This window comes from Lutra lutra, chromosome 3 (assembly GCF_902655055.1).
Source record: "Lutra lutra chromosome 3, mLutLut1.2, whole genome shotgun sequence".
Taxonomy (NCBI): domain Eukaryota; kingdom Metazoa; phylum Chordata; class Mammalia; order Carnivora; family Mustelidae; genus Lutra; species Lutra lutra.
Genome location: NC_062280.1, coordinates 109561104 through 109586438, shown reverse-complemented (window position 1 = coordinate 109586438; position 25335 = coordinate 109561104). Strand labels below are relative to the sequence as shown.

The 25335-nt window shown below is 39.5% G+C and overlaps 1 protein-coding gene across 1 annotated transcript in view; it reads right to left on the bottom strand.

Annotated features, from left to right (window-relative positions):
- CNTNAP5 (contactin associated protein family member 5) overlaps window positions 1–25335 on the bottom strand; it is an 847743-nt gene that overhangs the window by 467456 nt on the left and 354952 nt on the right. Inside the window, exon 5 of the mRNA XM_047722671.1 lies at window positions 4811–5014. Within this exon, the coding sequence (XP_047578627.1) occupies window positions 4811–5014 (204 nt within the window). The remainder of the gene's footprint in view (window positions 1–4810; window positions 5015–25335) is intronic.

Genomic DNA, 25335 nt, shown 5'->3' with positions numbered 1-25335 from the left:
TTTCTAGGTCTGTCGTGTTATTTTGAATAGAATACATATTTAACTTATCTAGTATAGTGCTCAAGTGCAGGCTCTCAAAAACAGCAACACTTAAAATATCTTCCATAGTATTCAGTATAAACTCAGAAACATGTTAAACATTTTATAAATATGTGTGGGTTGACTTATTCAATTGCGTAGGTTTCAAAAGAGCTAATACAAATGTCCATTTTACTTTATGGAGAATGTGCAGATCTTTTACCAGTATCTCAAGATATCACCACGAGTTGATTATTCACTCAACTGCTTTGGTCTCTGCACCCTACGCTTGCCTCCTCAAGGGCATTGCTGTGTATGTGTTTATACACTATTCCTGGATTCTCACTTTACTATAGCTGCACTCATTGCAACTGCACATTCTGCCTTAGTTCAAAGGCACTGAACTCTTGTAAGGATGAATGACCTACATGTACTATTGATGTCTTGCTTAGTTCTTACAACAGTTTCCCAGTCATGCAATACCTGCTCTTTGATTCTCCCACCGGCATGTATGGGTTAGTGCCACTGGAATTCTGCAGAGGGCAGACTGCCACAGGTGGTGCGAATGAGATGTGTACAAAGTGAGAAGAGGAACTGACTGAGAGAAGAAATCTCTTTCCCATTAGTACTTCTAGGAAAAAAAAAATCATTGCTCTTCCCTAAGAAATTAATTAAATGGGAATGACCTAGGTCAATTTTACCATAGAACTGACCTGCCCAAGTAAGCCCTGGTAGGGATAATTGGCAATGAATCAGTCACCAAAGAGCATCACTTAAAAAGAAACACAATCAATGGGAATCCAAAGGCCAGCCTCGGCAACTGGCCATGGTGCTGAACCCCTCTATTTTAATATCCTGAATTGTTGAATTGTAAAGTCCGATTATATAAGGGACACACACTGGAGAATCATCACTAAAAGTTGCACCACTGGAGCCTCCATGGAATCTGGGAAGGAAAACTACCTCTTCATTGGCCTAGGGCCATCCTTTAGACCACTAATTTGGATTTTCAGATTCTTCCTCCTTCCTTCTTTCTCTTTCCCTCCTCCTCCCCTTCCTCCCTCCCTCTCTTCCTCCCTGCCTCCTTATTTCTCTGTCTCCCTCCCTCTTTCTCTCTCTGCCTCTCTTCCCCTCTCTCCCTTTCTTCCCTCCCTCTCTCTCTCTTTCTCTCTCTCTTCTTCTCTCCCTCTTTCCCTCCTCCTTCCCTCCCTCCCTCTCTGCCTCTCTCTCTCTCTCCCCTCCCTACCCTCCTTTTCACATCCTTTCTTTCCTTCTATTATTCATTCATTTCTTTAAAAAATAAAATATTAAAAGATAAACATAAGCTAATCAGAGAAAGACAATTATCATATGATTTCACTCATATGCGGAATTTAAGAAACAAAACAGGTGAAACATAGGGAAAGGGAGGAAAAAAATAAATAAGACAAAATCAAAGAGGGAGAGAAACCATAAGAGACTCTTAACTCTAGGAAACAAACAGAGGCTTGCTGGGGGATAGGGTAACTGGGTGATGGGCATTAAGGAGGGCACTTGATGTAATGAGCACTGGGTATTATACACAACTGATGAAACACTAAACTCTACCTCTGAAACTAATAATATACTATATGTTAATTAATTGATTTTAAATGAAAATTTTTAAAAAGATAATCATGATCATAAATACTATGAAATCTTTCCATTTTGGAAGTTGCATGGCAACATGGAAAGAACATGAATTTTGTATAATATGTAAAATTTCATATAAATAACTAAGAAAAACATTTAAAAAATATACCAAAATGTCAATAGGAGAGGTGACTGTAGGATTTCAGGTGACATTTTTTTGTTTTCCTTAAATATAATTATTTTTGTTTAATTCTTCAGGTTTTCTAAAACTGATATATAGTTTATAATCTGAAGAAAATAGTAAAAAATGATTAGATATAACTACATTTTAATAGTGGTCATGCCTAATAACTAGCTGTGTAACTCAAAGAAATGATTTATCCTTTTTGAGCCCAATATTCTTTATAGGTAATTTGGGGCTAATATTCATTTACCTAATTGGGCTGCTTTGAGGATTGGATAAGATACTAACACACCATGGGGATTCTGTAAATATCAGGGCGACATCATAGAGAGAGAGGCTCATGGGGAGGCCAGGAGCACAGTCTTGGGGTGAGCATGCCCAACAGTAATAATGTGTATTGTGTCAAGCCCTAGTATTTGAGATGGAAACACCTTTTTCCATTGTACTCTTTGTACCTTGAGTACCTACATTAGGAAGGTGCTTTCCTAACTTCTGGAGCTACAGCAGTGAACAAATCTTGTCTTTACTTTGTGCAACCTACATTACAGATTTTATATTATGAGAAAAAGCAATTATCATCTTCCTTTCCCCTTAACTTAGTGCTTTCAGAGATCTGGTGGCTCCTTCTGAGGTATGAAGGGTTAAAGAACTGATATATGCCAGTGTCTCTCTAGAGAAGAAACGTGAAGATTAATACAAATTTATAAGAAACCTAGGTGGCTGCTTCAAACAGGTAAGTACAGGGAACACTCAAACTCACAACATTTCACTTTCCAAACAGATGAAAGAGATGAAGAAATTCTCAAACTATGCATAATACTGAGAGAACATATTCTTACTACTTAATCATTCACTAAATGAGGTTTTACTTTATCACCACATGATTAGAAATACACGGAACATGGAATCTGGGAGGGAAAAAAAGACTTTTATTTTCCATGTATCACAGCAAGGAGCAGGTCCTATTCATTTTAAATACAATTTCCCTTCAGGAAGACTGAAATAGCACAGAATATAGGACATTCAGATATTGTTTTTCTTTTTAATAAATGAAGAATATTAAGAGCTTTTCTTTTTGATACTTCACTATGTTTACTTATTGATAGAGAATATTCATTGATATTATTTTTGGTTTTTCATGCCCAAGCTCCACAAGATAGTTATTCCTTAGCCCCAGATTATACATAAGTAAATGGAGTCTTCTGAGTTATGCAACTTTCCCCATAACAAATAGTTAGCACATGTCTACAATTAAAATAGGTGTTGCATGACCACACCTCCTCCTTTCCATCATGCAATACTGTGAATGAAACTGGTTTAAAACATCGGATGATGCATGTTGGAGCAGACCTTTGGAGGGGGAATGGCATATCTAATTAGGAACATAAATCACAGTAACTGGAAAATTCGGTGTTACTAGCAGAAGACACCTGCTCTGCCATCGACAAGTAACCATAACTTCACTCACAACGCACAATGCTCTCGGAGCCATATGCAGTTACAGGACTGCACTCCATTCATCCATATCCCCTTTCTGAAAACTGAAGGTCAGGTAATGAACTGATGCATTTTTGCTGAATATTTGTATGCTTACCCCTCAGATAATTCATTGATAAGTTGCTTCTTTAGGTATGTTAATACAATTAATCATGGTATTAGTAAATCCCCTTACTGCTCTCTTCTGGGTAAAATTCTGCTTCTAAAGATGCCTTTGGTTTATATTTAATCTAATGCATTAGATGTCAATTTTATAAATTAAAGGATTCCATATGTTCTCCCTGACAATATTCACCATGGTGGCTAAGAAGGTACTCAGAAATGCCTCAAAATAAAGACTTTTGTTTGGTTTTTGAGGTGAGTCAACACTAACTTTCATTCTTATGTCTCTCCTTCTAATTATAAAAATATACTTATCTGATATTTTATCCCAGTTTTCCATGCAACCTAAAGTTACAAATTCAATTCTGCTATAACTGTCCTTCTTTACTTTGATACCAAATAGTTAGTGGCAATTCTCTTCCACAAGTATAATATTCACCCCTAATATACTAACAAAATCAGTGAAAGGCAGGGAATCATTCTCATAAAGAATGACACTTCCTTTTTCTTCACCTTGGGTGATCTCTCTATTTTGTTTGTTTCTTTTTCTATGGAAGCGCTTTTTGGTTTGCCTTTGCACCTTTGGGAATTCTGCCCCCTGCCCTCAGCAGTTGGTTCACTCTACCTTCAAAAGTACCGTTGAGCATATAAAGGAGGCTGAGCCCTTCTTTCTCTTTCCCTGGAATAAGAAGCTGATTACTATGATAGACTACCTGTGGTGAGGCAGGTCATGCTGGGTGCCAACCCATAGGGGGAGGATGGTGTCCTAAATACACAGGAGGCAGGTCATTGTACTAACTTAACTGGCATTCGGCAAGTCTAGGGCTCACCCTAGCACAACAAGAGATATAAAAGAGAGTGTTTCCTTTAACAAGACATGGGAATGAGCAAAACATAGACTTTCCCACTATACATATGACCCTCTCTCTTCTTAACCAAAATATAAATAATAATAATAATAAACTAAATAAATTAAAATACGTCTTCTCCACTTTTCCCTGGGGACTGAATTTTCATAAATGTACTCATCAGAATAGAATGTGAGCAAGCTTCATAAAAATATGTGTGCATGTGTGTTAAACTTGCTCAAGTTAAATTGTATTAAAAAAAGATACACAGATAAATATGTAGGTAGATAAATAAATACATATATATAGCAATGAGCTTATAGTGATTCCTACCCACCAATATTATCTTGTTTCAAAGAATGCTATCCATGGCTTAACTATTTCACAAAATGTTTATTTTTTCTTCTCCAATATGTAAAAGGGGAAAATGTCACTTAGATTATATTTCAGCAACTCCCACCTAACATACAAGGGCAATAAGAAATTGTAACCCACCACAAAATAGAGTTCCTGATAGTTTGATATGGAAAGGAACAAAGCCTGACCCTACCCAAGTTGAGATGCAGGCCGAGCCTTCCCTTCTGGAGCTCCAGGGTGATATGGTCTCCACGTTGACCTTCTCCATGGAAAAGAACCCCATCTCCTTGCATGCTCTTGAACTTCAGAGAGATCACATCTTTGAGAGTGCTCATCAGCTTCTGATTGAACCTATATAGAAGGGAGCTTCGGCCATCAAAGTCAGCAACATCTGATTCTGGGAACAGGGAGAAGGGAGAGGGAGAGAGAGATCAGTGCATATCTTCATAATTGCTCTTCGTGCTTCTCATCCAATTTATAGGAATGTTCTTGATATTTGGAAGGTCCCATCTCAACAGAAAGCATATGGACTAGACCCAACCTAATTAGACTCAAGGGGATTATTCATTTATAAGCAGGCATCACACATTGAGTCAAGGTGAACTGATCATTAGCCTGGAAGTATAACCCTGCTTTAGTGATATATCATATTTTGCTTGATGGTACAGCATAAGAATACCACAAATACCTATGTCAGGCTCTATGGTGTCAGATGCCTGGTGGTAATAATATCTCATGATTTATCTTCATTATTAATTTGCTTCTGATAGTTGGAGCCATTTGATCCCCTCATCTCAGGTTCAAGGTTAGAGATGAAAAATATAGTCTATTATTCCACATCTAACTGAACAGTACTATCTTCATAGAACCTGTGTTGGAGAAAGATCCTGAGGTCTCCTTTGAGTTTAGTGGAAAAGAATGTGCAGTAGAGAAAGACTTGGTGTTTGTAGGGGGAGGGCAAGTATATTTTAACCTTACCATCCCTACCTATCCTGTGTTAGTGATATATATCATTTTATTTTTTATATGTAAAAATATTTAATTATTATTATTGTTAAACAAAAAAATAAATTAAAAAAGTCAAGTAATCATGACCTAAATCAACTTATTTAGTGGATATGTATAAACATACCTGAAAATTGTATGCCAAAATATTAACAGAGGTTCTCACCTCACTGGAGAATATATAAAGATGGCAAATAAGTATATGAAAAGATGCTCCACATCATGATATTAAAAAAATACAAATTAAAACAGTAAGAAGATGCTACTGTATACCTATTAAAATGCCCTAAATTTGGAACACTGAGAACAAAAAATGCTGGCGAGGTGTAGTAACAAGAACTCTCATTCATTCATGGTAGAGATGCAAAATGGAGCAGCCGCTTTGGAAGACAATTTGGTGGTATCTTACAAAACGAAACATACTTTTAAACTATCCAGCAACCTCACTGCTTGGTATTTACACAAAGGAGTTGAAAACTTATGTTCACACAAAAATCTGCACATGGATGTTTATAACAGCTTTATTCATAATTGTCAAATCTTAGAAGCAACCAAGATGTCCTTTAGTAGGTGGATGTATAAATAAACTGGTACATCAAGACAGTGGAATATTACTCAGCACTAAAAAGAAATGGGCTAGCAAGCCATGAAAATACATGAACAAAACTTCAATGTATATTACCAAGTGAAAGAAACCAATCTGGAAAAGCTACTATTTGATTCCAATGACACAATGTTCTAGAAAAGGTAAAATGATGGAGATGGTAAAAAGATCAGTGGTTGGCTGAGGTGGGGAAGGGAATGATGAACTGATGGAGCCCAGAGGATTTCTAGGGCATTGAAAAGACTCTGTACGATAGTATCATGATGGAAATACCATATCATTATACATTTGTCCAACCGCATAGAACATACCACACCAACAGTGAACCATTATGCAAATTATGAGCTTTAGGTGAATCAGTGTAGGTTAATCAATTGTTGTAAATTTTCCACTCTGGTGGGGGATGCTGATAATAAGGGAGGCTCTACATATAGAAGCACTGGGTATGCAGGAAATCTGCATACCTAATTTTTTTTTAAGATTTTATTTATTTATTTGACAGACAGAGATCACAAGTAGGCAGAGAGGCAGGGGGGAGAAGCAGTCTCCCTGCTGAGCAGAGAGCCCAATGTGGGACTCGATCCCAGGACCCTGAGATCATGACCTGAGCCAAAGGCAGCGGCTTAACCCACTGAGCCACCCAGACGCCCTGCATACCTAATTTTTCTGTGATTCTAAAACTGCTCTGAAAAAGTAAGCTTTTAACAATCAATTAATAGGCACTCTATTTGGGAGGTGTTCTATGTTATTTTCACATTATTTCTCCTATTTTTTTTAATTATAAAAACTTTTACAAAGAACTCATTACTTTTACAATAGAAAAAAATGTAAGGCTATTTAATATAACTTGAAACAAATTCATTATATACCATCTTATGTGGGTGGGGTAGTGGTGAATGGGTGTATGGAGAGGGTGGAATTAGTCTTATTTGAAATCGAGTGCTCTGAAAATCTCAATTTTTTAGTATTCACCAAGCAATTAAAATACTCAGCTTGAACATACACAATGATAAATTAAGTATATTATTTTGGCCAAGTTCAAGCTGCCCAAATTGAAACATTCTTTGTAAAGCCAAAATTCCGAAATGAAAGTAAAAATGAAATTATACTTTTACTGTAATTAGTTTTAAAATGCAACTTCACAATGTATTCCTATGGAACAAAGTGATTCCAATCAAAGGGTTGCTGATGACTCTCTAGACCCTAAAAAGAAATAGTCCAGATACAGAGAGAAGTTTCTCTTAGCTCCATTGCACAGATAGGAAGAATGAAGTCCAAAGAAGTCGAGAAAGTTGCTGCAAGTCCTCCAGCTAGTAAATAGCAAGACCATAATGGAAATCCGGGGCTGTTAGTCTTCAACAATATCTTTTTGTTGTTGTTGTTTCTCTTTGTTGATTCCTTCTGCTAGCTTTAGATTTCATGGCAATATGAAGATGTACTTTCTTCTGTTACTGCACCAGACTCTAGGATAGGAACTGGGTCCTTAGGAGCTTTGGTGTTGAGTGAGTGGACATGACATATACTATTTGTGGACAGCCAAGATAATATGACTTATGAGCTAAAAATAAAGGGCACATCCAGTGCTATGGAAACAGAAGGCTGAAACACTATATTGTCTATGAGTGTGGGACGAATGCTTTCATGAATAAACATAGAATGTGTTATTGCTTTGAAGACACACCTCATGCCTTATGTCTCAGCCTACAGTGCCCAGGCTCTTCCTCTCTCCACTCCAGGGCCCTACACCCCTCTCTCCTTATTCATCATGGCATTAATGACCTACATTTCATTCCCTCAAATGTCTAGCTAATCTAGTGACTTACTTAGTCAAGTGTTGATGACATAGGTTACCTCCAAGAAAGTACATCTCCATATTGCCATGAAATCTAAAGCTAACAACCAATTGACAAAGAGAAACAAACAAGCAAACAAAAATATTTTTGAAGCCTAATAGCCCTGGGTTTCCATTATGGCCTTGCTATTTACTAGCTGGAGGACTTGCAGCAACTTTCTTGACTGCTCAGGGCTTCATTCTTCCTATCTGTGCAATGGAACTAAAAGAAGCTCACCCTACAAAGTCATGGTGAGAATTACATAAGTATACCTGGAAATGTAGAATCACTCATCCAACCCCCTCCATCCATTATTAATCCAAAAGTATTACTACAGTGGTAAAGATTTGTGCATTACAGTATAAAGATGATACGAAAAACATGGTTTGATTTGGTGTCTGTCATATTACACCGAGTGGGTATGCATTCAAGCCTATATCATCACTTGCCACATTCTTAAAATAGCACCTCATAACTGTCCTCCGTGATTCAATGTTTGCTACTTCCCTCTGACCCATTCTTTCATCCTCATAAAACATAAGTAACATCACACATCGCCCTCATTAAAGCCCTTCAGTGAACTCCCTTTACACTAAGAATTAAAATCTCTCTCTGAGACCTCTCAAGATCTGCCTTTCCTGCTTTCCCACCTCATATTTTCTTCCCTCCCCAGCCATCACTCCCCTTTATGTACTATGTACTTTCAACGTGTGTGCATGTGCGATGTGGGGGTTAGTTCGGGTAACATACGCAGAGCACATATCAGGAACCCTATAATGGTGCAAACTTTTTTTTCCCCCACATGTGAACTTACTTAATTTCAATCAACCTATGAAGAACATACTATTATTATTCCAATTTTGCAAATGAAGAATCTATGGTTCAAAGTGGTGAAGAGTAGCATGAAGTTAGCAAGTGGCAGAGCCCAGATTCCAGCCTGTCCCATCCCACTAAACCTGTTCTGCTTGTGCTGAGCCCTTCCACGAGGGCTGCCCCTCTCTCGCTTCAGGCTCTGATATTCAGTTGTCAGGCAGGTGGTTGGTCTTTCTTAACAGGTTCCTCCCATCAGCTAGTCTCCCCTGAACACCCTGCTACTTCCTTCGTAATTCACTTCCCAACTGCAATTTGATTCTTGGTTGTTTCCCGATGTGCTTCTAGTCCAGCTCTCCAGCATGACAGGGCATCCCATGAGGGCTGGGGCCAGATGTGTATTAATCACCTCATTAATTCAGAGCCCAGCACTGGGCCCAGAACACTATGCTGTCCAGAAACACCTGTGAAATGACTTAGTGACCCAGTAAGGAACTTGTGCCCAAAGGTAATACTGCTGATTGTCCCCTGACTTCCTGTCACATCACCTGCCCCCACTTTTTAAGAGCCTGGCTGCAGAATCACACTCAGTGTGTTCGTTTGCCTGGAGGCACACGCTCAGCCACCTGGGATATAAAGCCCACATAACCCACATACACATGCTCACCGGTGCAGAGGTGAGAGGCCTCCTTTAGAAAGCACAGAATTGGCCTTGTGGAGAGTGGAAGCTTTCCTCCGAAGACTACCAACAGCTAATGAGAGAAAAATTTCACCACCGTCAGTGAACTCAGGCAAACACCCTGAACCTGTGCAATGGGGTCACATCCAAAATGCATCAACCATATCCCAGAAGGAGAAACAGGTGGTTAAAAAGATAACAAAAAAAAAAAAAAAAAAAAAAAAAAGGTTTATAGAAGAATTAAACCTCCCCCAGCCGAATACTATAATACTCCCGGCATGGAGCCGTATGAAACACCCAGCATTCCCAACTTCATTTGGACAAGCAGATCTCAAATCAAAATAATGAAGGCTCGTATTTTTAAACTGCGGTTGTTAAGAAAACATTTATATTATATGCTGCTTTTTCCTTTTTAGATCTTATTGTAACCACTTTGTCCTGACTCTCTCATTCAGCACTTTCAGGACTTTGTGGCGTGGGGTCTGATTATGGACATGAACACCTTCCTTCATGTCTTATGAGCTACTTGAAAGAAGATTCTGCTTAAAAATACCAAGAAAAGGAAAAAGGAAAGAAAAGTAAAATGGAGTGCATTGGAAGGTGTGTAGAGATAGGCCCCCTTCTGGCAGGTGGAAAAGTGTGTAATCACCTCAGAATATAGTTTTAAGGGCACCAAGAAAGTCACTGACAAAACTAAATATATCTTCCCTGTTCTTTATCACTGCCTTTCTATGCCACCCATTGAGATTTCTTATTCTGGATGAAGTAATCCATTCTCTAGGGGAAAAAAAGGAACAAATTAGCACGCATTGCCTGATTTAATGCTCTTAACAGCCCTGAAAGGTCCATATTTTTTCCCATTTGTAACATGGGAAAGCCAAAGCACAGATTATGTACCTTGCCCAAAAGCATACACATGGGAATGAGTTGTGTGACACAGAAACCATCAATGTTTCCTCTTAAAAGTGGGGGTTGGTGTGAGAACTACATGAAATTTATATCTCATACATAATGAGAATGTACAAGACTTTGTACACTCAGCATTAAGCATGCATTGGGGAGAAGCTATGTATGTGGGAATATGTGTATAAGAAAAGAGATGTTGGGGCTACTGGGTGGCTCAGTGGGTTAAAGCCTCTGCCTTCGGCTCAGGTCATGGTCCCAGGGTCCTGGGATTGAGCCCCATATCGGACTCTCTGCTCAGCGGGAAGCCTGCTTCCTCCTCTCTCTCTGCCTGCCACTCTGCCTACTTGTGATCTCTGTCAAAAAAATAAAATCTTTAAAAAAAAAAGAAAAGAAAAGAAAAGAGATGTCAATTTTTTAAAGATTTTATTTATTTATTTGAGAGAGAGAGTGAGCATGCACTAGAGAGAGCACAAGCAGGGGGAGGGGCACAGGGAGAAGCAGACTCCCTGATGAGCAGGGAGCCCAAAACAGGACACTGGGGCCCAGGACCCTGAGATCATGACCTGAGCCGAAGGCGGAGACTTAACCGACTGAGTCACCCAGGTGCCCACGAGATGCCAATTTAAAAGGAAGATAATGTTAAGTAGGAAATTATCTTTTCCTTAAAAGTTGATAGGAATTTTCTGTGGTCCCTGCTCTTCTGAACTTCCTCTTTCACTCAGAGACTCAACTTAACTAGAGCAGTATTCTTCCTAAGAGGGCCAGGGAAACCACACAAATATCTGAGAGGCTTTTTTTCAGGTAGACATGCATTACCCTCCCCACCCTCACTATCTCCACTAAGGTCAAACTCCTTATCTTAGTCTATTTCTGTGGTCTCATTTCAGTAAGACATGCTTGTATTCAAAACTTTGTTGAACCCCCTCAACATGGCAGAGCCTGTGTTTAGCAGAGGTAGACAGTGAAAAACTCTATAGAAGTTCCTGCTTTCAAGGGCTAAGCTAGAGACAGCAAACATACAATCACACATCCCTGGGAAGAGGGTGAGCACTGTGCAGAGCACTCCTCTGTTCTCAGAGGAGGGGTGTCTAGTCCTCTCTAAGAGTAGATAATACTTCTCCTGAGTCCTGAGGGATGACTGAGAACCAGGCAGGTGAGGTGTGGGCACAAGGTATTGCCACCAGAGGGAAGGAGCTGCCCATCTGAGGCATGGAGAGGACATGGGGTCATATCTAGGATCTGCAAGCTTTCAGGTTTGTTGGCAGACTGACTCTAGAAGTGTACTGTCTGCACCAGCAGCTTTGGTAACCCCAGAAGCTCATTAGGAGTTTCAGGTTTTCCGACCTCACCACAGGTGTACAGAATCAGAAACTCTGGGCATGACACCCAGAAATCTGAGTTGTATTGAGCCCTCTAGGTGATTCGAATGTCAGCCGAAGTCTGAGAAGCTCTATGCTAAAGCATAAAATGTCAGGCAGTAGGGAATCCAGAGGCTGGGGACAGAGTCCGAGCTTCTGTGATGGAGCATCCTGTTAAAAGTAATAACAGGTTTCAACGTGGCCCTGAGGTCAATGGAGAAATAACTGTCAAAGTATTTTAAGTAGGGAAAGTGTATGGCCAGTTCCGGTTTTTAGAACCTACTCTGGTTTTCAGAATGTTCATCTGTATTGTTTGGTCAGTCCACATTCCGGTCCCAGCTACCCATCCCACCCCTCCCCAGTGGGGTTACCTAATTTCTTCTTACAGCTTTTCTTATTTTATCAACAATGCTCGCTAGAACACAGCTGTTAGATATTTGCTCCCCAGAGAGGACAATTTCTTCCTCTTTCTCAAAATTGATTTTTAGGATCTCATTGTGAATTCAATTCAACTCATTTTGTGGTTTGTTAAGGTGGTAATACACTGGCAGATTTCTCTAGAATATGAAGGAGAGCCCGTTTGGGGATCCAAAAAGTCTTCAGGATAAGGACAGGTTCTACAGCTCACAAAGCTCTCCTTTTAGGTTAAGCCAAAACCAAAGCATACTTCCCTCCATCCCAGTGGTGCTGAGAAATGCCAGTGCTGGCTGACTTCCCACCGGGCCCATAATTGCTGACCCAGCTGTCATAGCTCGTTTTCTGAGAAAGACAGAGTTCTGGAGTCAGACTCTGGCATATTTGATGGATGTTGGTACCTTGTCAACAAACCAGCTAAAACAAGGGCTCCGCTGAATCAAATATTCCAAGCTTGAATCCCCAAGTGAGCCGAGAAGGATTCTGGCGTGGGCTGGCAACACAGACTCTGTTTTCTCACAGACACGAAAGCCCCAGCTCAAAGTTGACAGGAGAAACCATCAATTCACCCTGAGACAATTAGTCCCACTCAGACTCTTTGGCTGTTCGCAGTAAATATGATTTTCAATACAATTACGGTATGAAGCTTAGCTCATGATGCATTATATAAGAAAAAGGATTATTATTCAGACCATACACTTGTACAGAGGACTCCAGGGCTTTGGCTAGCAATCCACAAACCACAAAGGTTTCCGTCAGCTTAAATTTTACACAGATCTCCACCAGTCCTGACTTTTCTAGGCCTTATCAGAAGCTCCTGATAACCTCAGATGAACTATAAAAGCAATGTCAGTTTCCAAAGTTAGCACTGACAAACCCCAAGAATCACTTTCCTTATGGAACTTCTGACATTTCTGTGTATGAGAGCAGGGAATACATAGAATAGATCTCAAAAGGACAACATGAAAAACAGTCATAGTACAAAAAAAAAAAAAAAAAAAAGGCAAAACTTTGAATTCCAATCCTAACTTTAGCAGATAGAATTTTTAGCTCTGACAGTCAGATGTGCCTTCTTAAAATGCCTAGGTTTTTTTGGATATCTTAGACATGTTGACATCTCTGAGCACACTTAGCATTTGTAGTTCAACTGGACTGTTCGCTAACTCCAAAGATTAGGCCCAAATAGTATAATCATTTTAAAGAACTTTTTAAATAGTAGAGACCCAATAACCACAAAATAATGACAATGATAATAGTAATAATAATTTATAATAATTATTATTATAAATAAATAGTAGAGATCCTGGGGCACCTGGGTGGCTCAGTCGGTGTTAAGTGTCTGCCTTCAGCTCAAGTCATAATCCTGGAGTCCTGGAATGGAGCCCCTCGTCCAGCTTCCTGCTCAGCCAGGAGTCTGCTTCTCCCTCTGCCCCTCACCCTGCTTTCATACTCTCTCTTTCTCTCTCAAATAAATAAGTGAAAGCAGAGAGCCTGACGCGGGGCTCCATCCCAGGACCCCGGGATCATGACCCGAGCTGAAGGCAGAGGATTAACCCACTGAGCCACCCAGGTGCCCCTATAATGCTTTTTAAAATTAATTAGCTTCCCATATGGAAAGGAATTCAAGTAGAAGCCCCCGGACAGAAGTCCACATAGTCTAAAGTCACCAGATGGCCTGGTGAGGGTATATAAAAAAGTTTGCCTCTTCCCCCTGAGGTACAGGTGGAATGTGGTCCTGAATAAGAGGGGAAAGGAAAAAGAGGGGAAAGTGTGGTGACCAGTGTAAATACAAATGAAGATAATGATGACAATAGCTAATACTTTTTAAATGCTTATCATATGCCAAGTACTCTTTCAGGCAATTTGTGATATGAAATGAGCATTATTTTTACCTCTCTTTTCACTAAAAAGGAAGCTGTATCCACAGAAGACCCAAGATTGTCCAGGATTATACAATCAATAGGTGATAAACCTAGGTTTGCATCTCTGGTGGTAAATGTACCCACTCATCTAATACTATTGTATACTATCTTAAATAGTGCCTATATTTCATTTTAAATCCTTAAAATTCACAATCACAGGCATGAAAATGACAACATAGATGAAGAATGAAGTGACTCTCCTAGTTAGAAGAGAAATTTGAGAATAAGGTTTTAAATTCTGGCTCCATATAACAATCACCCAGGAACAGAAAAAAAAAAAATCACTTATGCTGAGACCTGTACCCAGAGATTATGCCTTAGTTAGTATAAAATATATATTTAATATTCTTATTAGATATATGTACCACATCTTCTTTATCCTTTCATCTGTTGAAGGACATCTTGGCTCCTTTCACAGTTTAGCTATTGTGGACATGATGAATGAATAAAGATGATGTGGTCCATATATACAATGAAATATTACTCAGCTATCAAAAAGGATGAATACCCACCATTTGCATTGACCTGGATGGAACTGGAGGATATTATGCAAGTGAAATAAGTCAAGCAGGGAAAAACAATTATCCTATGGTTTCACTTATATGTGGAACATAAAGACTTGCATGGAGCCCCATAGAGGAAGGGAGGGAAACCAGAATAGGAATAAATCAGAGAGGGAGACAAACCATGAGAGACTCAGGACTCTGGGGGAAAAAACTGAGGGTTGAGGGAGACAAGATGGCGGGGAAGTAGGAGGAGGCACCTTTTCAACCTGTACCCTAAAGTGAGCTGATTACCTACCAAAGAACTTCAATCACCCATGAAATCAGCCTGAGATCAGAATTGTACACAACTGGATCTCTACAGGGACAGAAGACGCTAGTGGGCAGGGTGGGGAATCCTGATTGCTCAGAAGTGTTCCAGGGTGCACCTTGACTGCACCATGGTCGATACATCCAGCTACATCTGTTCAGTCATCTCTCACCAAAATGACTAGAATGCCCAACAGAAGAAAAATACAGAGGATGGACCTTCTGCAACAGAGCTAATGGCTATCAACATAGACAATATGTTGGAAAGAGAATTCAGGCTAACAATTATCCAGGCAATAGCTAGGTTGGAGAAAGCCATGGATGACCAAATGGAATTGATTAGGGCTGAACTGAAAGCGACCAGAGTTGATGTTCACAATGTTAGGGCAGAGCTAAAAGCTACCAGGGATGAGGTTCACAATGCTCTCAATGAGTTCCAATGTAATCTAAATTCTCTCAAAGCTAGGGTAACTGAGACAGAAAATAGAATTAGTGATCTGGAGGACAAACAGATAGAAAGGATCAGGAAGAAGCCTGGAACAAACAGCTTAGAAGCCACGAAAACAGAATGAGGGAAATAAATGATGCCATGAAATGTTCCAACATCAGAATTTTTGGAATCCCTGAAGGGGAGGAGAAAGAAAGAAGTCTAGAAGATATAGTGGAACAAGTTCTTCATGAAAATTTTCCCAATCTTGCAAATGGAACCAGCGTTCATGTACTAGAGGCCGAACAGTCTCCACCCAAGATTATAGATTCCAAAAAAACATCAAGTCACCTGATAGTCAAATTGAGGAATCATAATTGTAGATATAATCTCTTGAAAGCCACTAGGACAAAGAGGCTCCTTACTTACAGAGGAAAGCCCATCAGAATAACGTCAGACCTGTCCACAGGGACCTGGCAAGCCAGAAAGGGCTGGCAAGATATATTCAGGGCACTAAATGAGAATAACATGCAGCCAAGAATACTTTATCCAGCAAGACTGACATTCAAAATGGATGGAGAGATAAAGAGTTTCCAAGACTGGCAAGGCTTAAAAGACTATGCAACCACCAAGCCAACATTGCAGGAAATATTAAGGGGGGTTCTATAAAAGAGGAAAAAATCCTAAGAATAGCATTGAACAGAAATATAGAGACAATCTAAAGAAAGAAAGACTTCAAAGGTAACACGATGTCAATAAAAACGTATCTATCAATAATCACTCTCAATGTGAATGGCCTAAATGCGCCCACAAAATGGCACAGGGTTGCAGATTGGATAAAACGACAGGATCCATCCATATGTTGTCTACAAGAGACCCATTTTGAACCTAAAGATACACCCAGACTGAAAGTGAAGGGATGGAGAAGCATCTTTCATGCCAATGGGCCTCAAAAGAAGGTCGGGATAGCGATTCTCATATCAGATAAATTAGATTTTAAACTAAAGACTATAGACAGAGATACAGAAGGACACTACATAATTCTTAAAGGGACTATCTACCAAGATGATCTAACAATTGTAAATATCTATGCCCCCAATATGGGAGCAGCCAATTACATAAGAAAACTGTTAATCAAAATAAAGAATCATATTGATAGGAATACATTAATAGTAGGAGATCTTAACATGCTTCTCTCAGAAATAGACAGATCATCGAAGCAGAAAATCAATAAAGAAACAAGAGCATTGAATGACACATTGGACCAGATGGACCTCATAGATATATACAGAACATTCCACCCTAAAACAACAGAATACTCATTCTTCTCAAGTGCACATGGAACCTTCTCAAGAATAGACCACATACTGGGTCACAAATCAGGACTCAACTGATACCAAAATACTGAGATTATTCCCTGCACATTCTCAGATCACAATGCTTTAAAACTGGAGCTCAATTACAAGGAAAAGTTCAGAAGGAACTCAAACACCTGGAAGCTAAAGACCACCTTGCTTAAGAATGCTTGGATCAACCAGGAGATCAAAGAAGAATTGAAACAATTCATGGAAACCAATGAGAATGAAGACACTTTGGTCCAAAACCTATGGGATACAGCAAAGGCAGTCCTAAGGGGAAAATACATAGCCATCCAAGCCTCCCTCAAAAAAATTGAAAAATCCAGAACACAGCAGCTGTCTCTACACCTTAAAGAACTGGAGAATCAACAACAAATCAAACCAACTCCACACATAAGAAGGGAAATAATCAAGATTAGAGCAGAGATCAATGAGGTAGAAACCAGAGATACAGTAGAACGTATCAATGAAACTAGAAGCTGGTTTTTTGAAAGAATCAATAAGATCGATAAACCATTGACCACACTAATCCAAAAGAAAAGAGAGAAAGCCCAAATTCATAAAATTATGAATGAGAAGGGAGAGATCACAACTAACACCAAGGAAGTAGAAACAATCATCTGAAGTTTTTTTCAAGAGTTATATGCCAATAAGCTAAGCAACCTAGATGAAATGGATGCATCCCTGGAAAACTATAAACTCCCAAAATTGAACCAGGAAGAAATCGACAACCTGAATAGACTGATATCTAGTAACGAGATTGAAGCAGTGATCAAAAACCTTCCAAAAAACAAGAGCCCAGGACCTGATGGATTCCCTGGGGAATTCTACCAAACTTTCAAAGAAGAAATAACACCTATTCTCCTGAAGCTGTTTCAAAAAATTAAAGCAGAAGGAAAACTTCCAGACTCTTTCTATGAAGCCAGCATTACCCTGATCCCCAAACCAGGCAAAGACCCTACCAAAAAGGAGAATTTCAGACCAATATCCCTGATTAATATGGATGCTAAGATTCCCAACAAGATCCTAGCAAACAGGATCCAACAGCACATTAAAAAGATTATCCACCATGACCAGGTGGGATTCATTCCTGGGCTACAAGGATGGTTCAACATTCGCAAATCAATCAATGTGATAGAACAAATTAATATGAGAAGAGAGAAGAACCACATGGTCCTCTCAATTGATGCAGAAAAAGCATTTGACAAAATCCAGCATCCATTCCTGATTAAAATGCTTCAAAGTATAGGGATAGTGGGAACATTCCTGAACTTCATAAAATCTATCTATGAAAGACCCACAGCAAATATCATCCTCAATGGGGAAAAGCTTGCAGCCTTCCTGTTGAGATCAGGAACACGACAAGGATGCCCACTCTCACCACTCTTGTTCAACATAGTATTAGAAGTCCTAGCAACAGCAATCAGACAACAAAGAGAAATAAAAGGTATCCAAATTGGCAATGAAGAAGTCAAACTCTCTCTCTTCACAGATGACATGATTCTTTATATGGAAAACCCAAAAGACTCCACCCCCAAACTACTAGAACTCATACAGCAATTCAGTAACATGGCCGGATACAAAATCAATGTACAGAAATCAGTGGCTTTCTTATACACTAACAATAAAAACACAGAAAGGCAAATTAGAGAATCGATTCCATTTACTATAGCACCAAGAACCATAAGATACCTGGGAATAAACCTAACCAAAGAGGTAAAGGATCTGTACTCAAGGAACTACAGAACACTCATGAAAGAAATTGAAGAAGACACAAAAAGATGGAAGACCATTCTGTCCTCTTGGATCGGAAGAATAAACATTGTTAAAATGTCTATACTGCCTAGACCAATCTATACTTTTAATGCCATTCCGATCAAAATTCCACTGGTATTTTTCAAAGAGCTGGAGCAAATAATCTAAAAATTTGTATGGAACCAGAAGAGACCCTGAATCGCTAAGGAAATGCTGAAAAACAAAAATAAAACTGGGGGCATCACGTTACCTGATTTCAAGCTTTACTACAAAGCTGTGATCACCAAGACAGCATGGTACTGACATAAAAACAGACACATAGACCAGTGGAACAGAGTAGAGAGCCCAGATATGGACCCTCAACTCTATGGTCAAATAATCTTCAACAAAACAGGAAAAAATATACAGTGGGATAAAAAAACAGTCTCTGCAATAAATGGTGCTGGGAAAACTGGACAGGTATATGTAGAAGAATGAAACTCGACCATTCTCTTACACCGTACACAAAGATAAACTCAAAATGGATAAAAGACATCAACGTGAGACAGGAATCCATCAGAATCCTAGAGGAGAACATAGGCAGTAATCTCTTCGATATCAGCCACAGCAAATTCTTTCAAGATATGTCTCCAAAGGCAAAGGAAACAAAAGCGAAAATAAACTTTTGGGACTTCATCAAAATCAAAAGCTTCTGCACACCAAAGGAAACAGTCAAGAAAACAAAGAGGCAACCCATGGAATGGGAGAAGATATTTGCAAATGACAGTACAGACAAAAGGTTGATATCCAGGATCTATAAAGAACTCCTCAAACTCAACACACGCAAAACAGATAATCATATCAAAAAATGGGCAGAAGATATGAACAGACACTTCTCCAATGAAGACATACAAATGGCTATCAGACACATGAAAAAAATGTTCATCATCACTAGCCATCAGGGAGATTCAAATTAAAACCACATTGAGATATCACCTTACACCAGTTAGAATGGCCAAAATTAGCAAGACAGGAAACAACATGTGTTGGAGGGGATGTGGAGAAAGGGCAACCCTCTTATACTGTTGGTGGGAATGCAAGTTGGTGCAGCCTCTTTGGAGAACTGTGGAGATTCCTCAAGAAATTAAAAATAGAGCTTCTCTATGACCCTGCCATTGCACTACTGGGTATTTACCCCCAAAGATACCGATGTAGTGAAAAGAAGGGCCATCTGTACCCCAATGTTTATAGCAGCAATGGCCACGGTCACCAAACTGGAAAGAACCAAGATGCTCTTCAACGGACGATTGGATAGGAAGATGTGATCCATATACATTATGGAGTATTATGCCTCCATCAGAAAGGATGAACACCCAACTTTTGTAGCAACATGGACGGGACTGGAAGAGATTATGCTGAGTGAAATAAGTCAAGCAGAGAGAGTCAATTATCATATGGTTTCACTTATTTGTGGAGCATAACAAATAGCATGGAGGACAAGGGGAATTAGAGAGGAGAAGGGAGTTGGGGGAAATTGGAAGGGGAGGTGAACCATGAGAGACTATGGACTCTGAAAAACAATCTGAGGGGTTTGAAGGGGCGGGGGGATGGGAGTTTGGGGGAACCAGGTGGTAGGTATTGGATAAGGCACGGATTGCATGGAGCACTGGGTGTGGTGCAAAAACAATGAATACTGTTATGCTGAAAATAAAAAAAAAATTAAATTAAATTAAAAAATTAAAAAAAAAAAAACATGAGGGTTACAGATAGAAAGGGTGTGGGGGGATGAGGTAACCAGGAGATGGGTATTAAGGAGGATAACTGGGGTGATTGAGCACTGATTGTTATATCCAACTAATGAATCATTGAACACTACATCAAAAACTAATGATGGGGGCACCTGGGTGGCTCAGTGGTTAAAGCCTCTGCTTTCGGCTCAGGTCAGGATCCCGGGGTCCTGGGATCGACCCTCACCTCGGGCTCTCTGCTCAACAGGGAGCCTGCCTCCTCCTCCTCTCTCTCTCTGCCTGCCTCTCTGCCTACTTGTGATCTGTCTGTCAAATGAATGAAAATCTTTAAAAAAAAAAAAAAAACTAATGATGGCTAATTGAACCTAATAATAAATAAATAAGGTAGAAGGGGTGGGGAGCCCTCCAGACAATGAGTGATCAACCCATTCAAGGGTCTTGAGATAGGAGGGAACATGGCATGACAGAAGGCAGAGCAGAAGCCAATAAAGCTTGAGCCCAGGTAGGGAGGGGACGTCATGGGGTGGTGAGGCCAGGGAAATAAGTGAAGGCCAGATGCTCCAGGACCTCTTCTTCATGCATATATATGACTTTGGTTTTATTAAGTGTAGGTAGAAGCCAGCGAAAGGTTTTCAACAGGAAGTGGCTCAACTCTGCTTTTTATGACGATCCTGCTGACTAATGCAGAGATAATGGACTAAAAGAAAGAAAGAAAAAAAAAAAAAAGGAAAGTGGGTTCCTGAGTTAAAAATCCAGGTGATAGGAGATATAACTGAACCAGGCTGGATGAAAAGAAATGGACATATTTGTGATGAATTTTGGAAGTAATGTTGATAGAGCTTGCTGATAGATCTGCTATGGTAAATAAGGGAGAGCAGAGATTTAAAGAAAGCTCCCCATGGCTGGTTCTGGCAACTGGTGTTATCTACTGAGATAAGGAAGTCCACAAGAAGAAGAAACTGAGTGTGGTCAGAGGGTACAAGTTCACTTTAAGAGTTCCCTTTGGTATATGTTAAATTTGAGCTATTTATGACATAACCAAATTGAGATATCAATCAGGCAAATGAATATATATTTTTAGAGCTCAGAAGAAATATTTGGTTTAGGATGCAAATTACTTATCTAAAAGTCACTTCACATTTATAAATTTCATTCTCTTTTTGTATAGTACATAGGAATAGTCAGTCATTCCTATCTGAAAGACTGTTGAGGTTTGGAGTGTGTTGCACCATACTGAGCATATTAAATGACAGTGGGGGAGGGGGATGTTGATGATAGATGGTGACATTTCTAATGGAAATTATAATTTAATGATGGACAAGTTGTCACAAACAGGGAAGATACTGGCTCTCTCTCCCAGAAAGCATCCCCACTAATCACTACTCAGAATAGTTCTCCTCATTCCCCCACCTCTTCTTATTTTGTAGTCTCAACATGAGATGAATTATTTTGCACAATTCTGTACTGATATCTTTATTTCAAGCATATCTCTTTATAACAGCAGCTCAGTGATGTAACAGGACCCATGTCTTTTAGTTACTTGGTTCACCTGCACAAACATGTTTGGTTAAAAAGAATCAAACTGATAATTGGTCAGAGGGAGAAAACACCCATGCAAAATTCAAAAACCAGGTACCCCACTTGACAACAGTGGTGACACAGAAGGAAAAGTGGTAATGGAGGAGGTATTCAAGAATTCTTATGAGAATGTAATGTAGCAAGTTTGGTTGCCAAACATCCGTACATGGAAATGTGTCATAGTCATAGTGAAATTGATGCACAGCAAGAAGAGGGTATAACATGTTCAGAATAACTATCTAGAAGGATGTTGAAAATTATTTTCTTGGTTCTCCCTAGAATTATTTAGCAGTAGCAATTATAATAGGAGAAGACTTTGTATTTTAGTCTTTGTGTAATGCCATGGGAGACCACATTTGATCCTATTCTTGAAAACAGAGAGAGAACCCAAAGGCTACTGAGAACTGAGATCCCAGAGTCTATGACAGCAGAAGGAGAGACAAGAGCAGAATATATCTGAATTCGAGAGAGGCCCCTCATCTAATAGAAGAAAAGACAACGTTTCCCCAAAAGGCAACATGTAGTGGTAGTACAGGGCTTTCTTCTATGAACACATACCCACACTACTACTAGCTGTCAGTTACACAGACTATTGATACATTCTATTCTTGATACAGAACAACTCTGAAGTGACATCTTAAATGTCAGTCTTAAAGTGGTCTTTAAATAATTATCACTGTGATTTGCAGATGAGAAAACAGAGGCTCAAATAAGTCAACAGGATTTGCTGGGAGGTGCATGCTCTTAAGAACAGACCATTGATTCCATTGTTCGTATCTGAGTACACAAAAGAATTGTTTGCTTTGAACTTCCTTGTGACCATGGCAAAAAAGATAGCATTGGTGATGTGAAAGCAATGGGAACTTCTGTAAAATGAGACAGTCACCCTGGAATGTATAAAAGGGAATGAAGGCAAGGCGTGCCTGGGTGGCAAAGTTGGTTAAAGTATCTGACTCTTGGTTTCAGCGGTACAGGTAGTGATCTCAGGGTCCTGGGATAGAGCTCTGTGTCCCTGCTCTCAGGGGCGGGGTTGGGGTGGGGTCTGCTTGTCTCTCTCCTTTTGCTCCTCCCCCTGCTTGTGCGTGTGCGCTCTCTCTCTATCAAATAAATAAAATCTTTAAAAATAAACAAATAAAATAGAATGAAGCCAATCAAGAAGAGAAGATTTTTTTAAAACATTAATACTTAAGGAAAATGGAGATAGACTTTCACGTCTAGAGATTTTAAGGCAGCATAATACCAGAATAGCCTAAGGAGGCTCTAAACACATTCAGTTTGGGAACTGCAACCGCTGATAATCTCAGTTATTCAAAGAGAAATAACATGAGGTATTAAGGAAACCCATGTACAAGGAAGATTCTAGCTCATAATTTTTATTACTTATAAAATATGTATATATGTATGTAATTATATATACCACACACACAAGAGAAAGGAGGCCTTCATTAGAAAGAATATTATACAAATACTGTAATTTAAAAAAAATACAATAAAACAGTAAAATATGCAATAAAAACTTTCAAAAATGAATAAGGATGGCTAGCCTTTAGATCTAAAAATTAAATACACATTAAATATTCATGGAGCATATAGCAGCCATCAGGCACTGATCTAGGTTCTGACTAGCAGAAAGGTGGGACATGATCCCATCTTACAGAACAGACTGGTTATTAGGTGGGGAAGCACCAGGTAACTTTAATTTAACAAGATAAAACCTAGAACTGAAACATGAAACCTAAAAAGAGATCACATGGCAAGGTCCAGGAGGCAAAAGATTTCAGAAGTAGGTGATATTTGATCTGGCTGGTGAGGGGCAATCAGTAGTCAGCCTGGTGAAGGAGAAGGAGGGTTTTTCAGGAAAAAAAGAAAAAAAAAAAAAAAGACAGCTGCAAATATGAAAACATGGAATCCAAAGAGAAGCTTATGTCTTTGCAGGGAAGTGTACATGACACTCAGTGGAAGTTGAATATGGGGAATGCAGCAAATGAGAGGGGTGGGGAAGTGTGGGCTCTTCCAAATGCTATGGGGAGCCCTTGAACAATGAGTCAGTGCTCCTCTCAGGAAGGCCCTAGAAGCAGGGAGACCACCAGAACAGCTGCTGACATGCTAGCTGAGGAAAAAGGAGGGACAAGCATGGTTAGGGATAGGCAGGACAAGGCACATAGGCACCAGGACCCACATGATCACATGAGTGGGGTTTGCAAAAAAAAAAAAAAAAAAAAAAAAAAATCTGCGGGCATGGGATTTTCAAGCCAGGTTTGGAGAAACAGAGAAGAAAGGGGGTCAAAGAAAGCAAATGAAACAGAACAAAAGCCTCCAGTTGGGCCCAATCCGCAATGTTGAAGGATGACTGAAAGATGGTGAGAGAAGGCCTGCTTTGACTCCTCCAACAGGGACGATACTTTTCAAACCAGAACAGGTGGACTTTATTAAGAAGGAAGTGAAGCCCAAGAGAGCTTAGAAAAGAAGAAGGACTATTTCTTCCTATCAATGCCCTTCTTCCTACGGGCCGATGAATTTTATTTAATTGCTACTGAAAAAATGTTGGAGCAGAGAGAGGCAAATGGCTTCAACTTCCCACTTTCCTGTCTTTGTCTCTTGTGCACTAAAATGCCTTGTCCCTGTCTCCCTATGTGCCAGCCCCACCTGCTTCTTGGCAATTCCTTCTGTGCTGTGGAAGTTACTACTCAACTTTTGAGACACAGCTAAGGTGTACAGTATCTCCTGAATCTTTCTGATATCAACAGTGACACCTGCTTACTTTTTTGTCCCTTTGGCTCCCTTTTAAGATTTCTACCAGGCACATTCAATCCTTTTTGGCATGTTTTTATTTACATGCTCTTGACCCCATCTTTGACTATCAGCAATGTCAATCATTCAGTAAATGCTCACTGAAAGTACACCAGGTACCCAACATAGCTGACAGGCAGTGACTGACTTTTTGAAACCTAGAGTCTAGCCAGGGGAGGCATATGTCAAAGAAACAATTATATAATCAATTAGTGATATGTGACCATTAAAAAAAAAAAAAGTGCTTCAAAGAAAAGAATACAAGACTTATAAAAGTCCGGGAAAAAGTATTGTTTATTTCTTACACCCCTTAGGGCTCTGCATGATGCTTAGTGTATCTTTTTTTTTTTTTAAGATTTTTTTTTTATTTGTTTGAGAGAGAATGAAAATGAGCAGGGGGAAAGGCAGAGGGAGAGAAAAGGGAGAAAAGGGAGAAGCAGCTCTACACTGAGCAGGAAGACTGATATGGGGCTCAATCCTAGGATCTTGGGATCATGACCTGAGCCATCAGATACTTAACTGACTGAGCCACCCAGGTACTCTATGCTTGGTGTAACTCAAGGGCTAAGTAAAGTTGTCAACTGAATGAATAAATGAGTGAGTGAATGAATGAACGAATGAAAGTATGAATGTGCAGGTATTTCAGATTGGTAAAACTTGAAGTCTTAAAAAATTATAGAACTGTAAGTTTTCTACCAATCTTGAGCAACATACCTGAGTGGAATTCTAAGAAAAATCCAT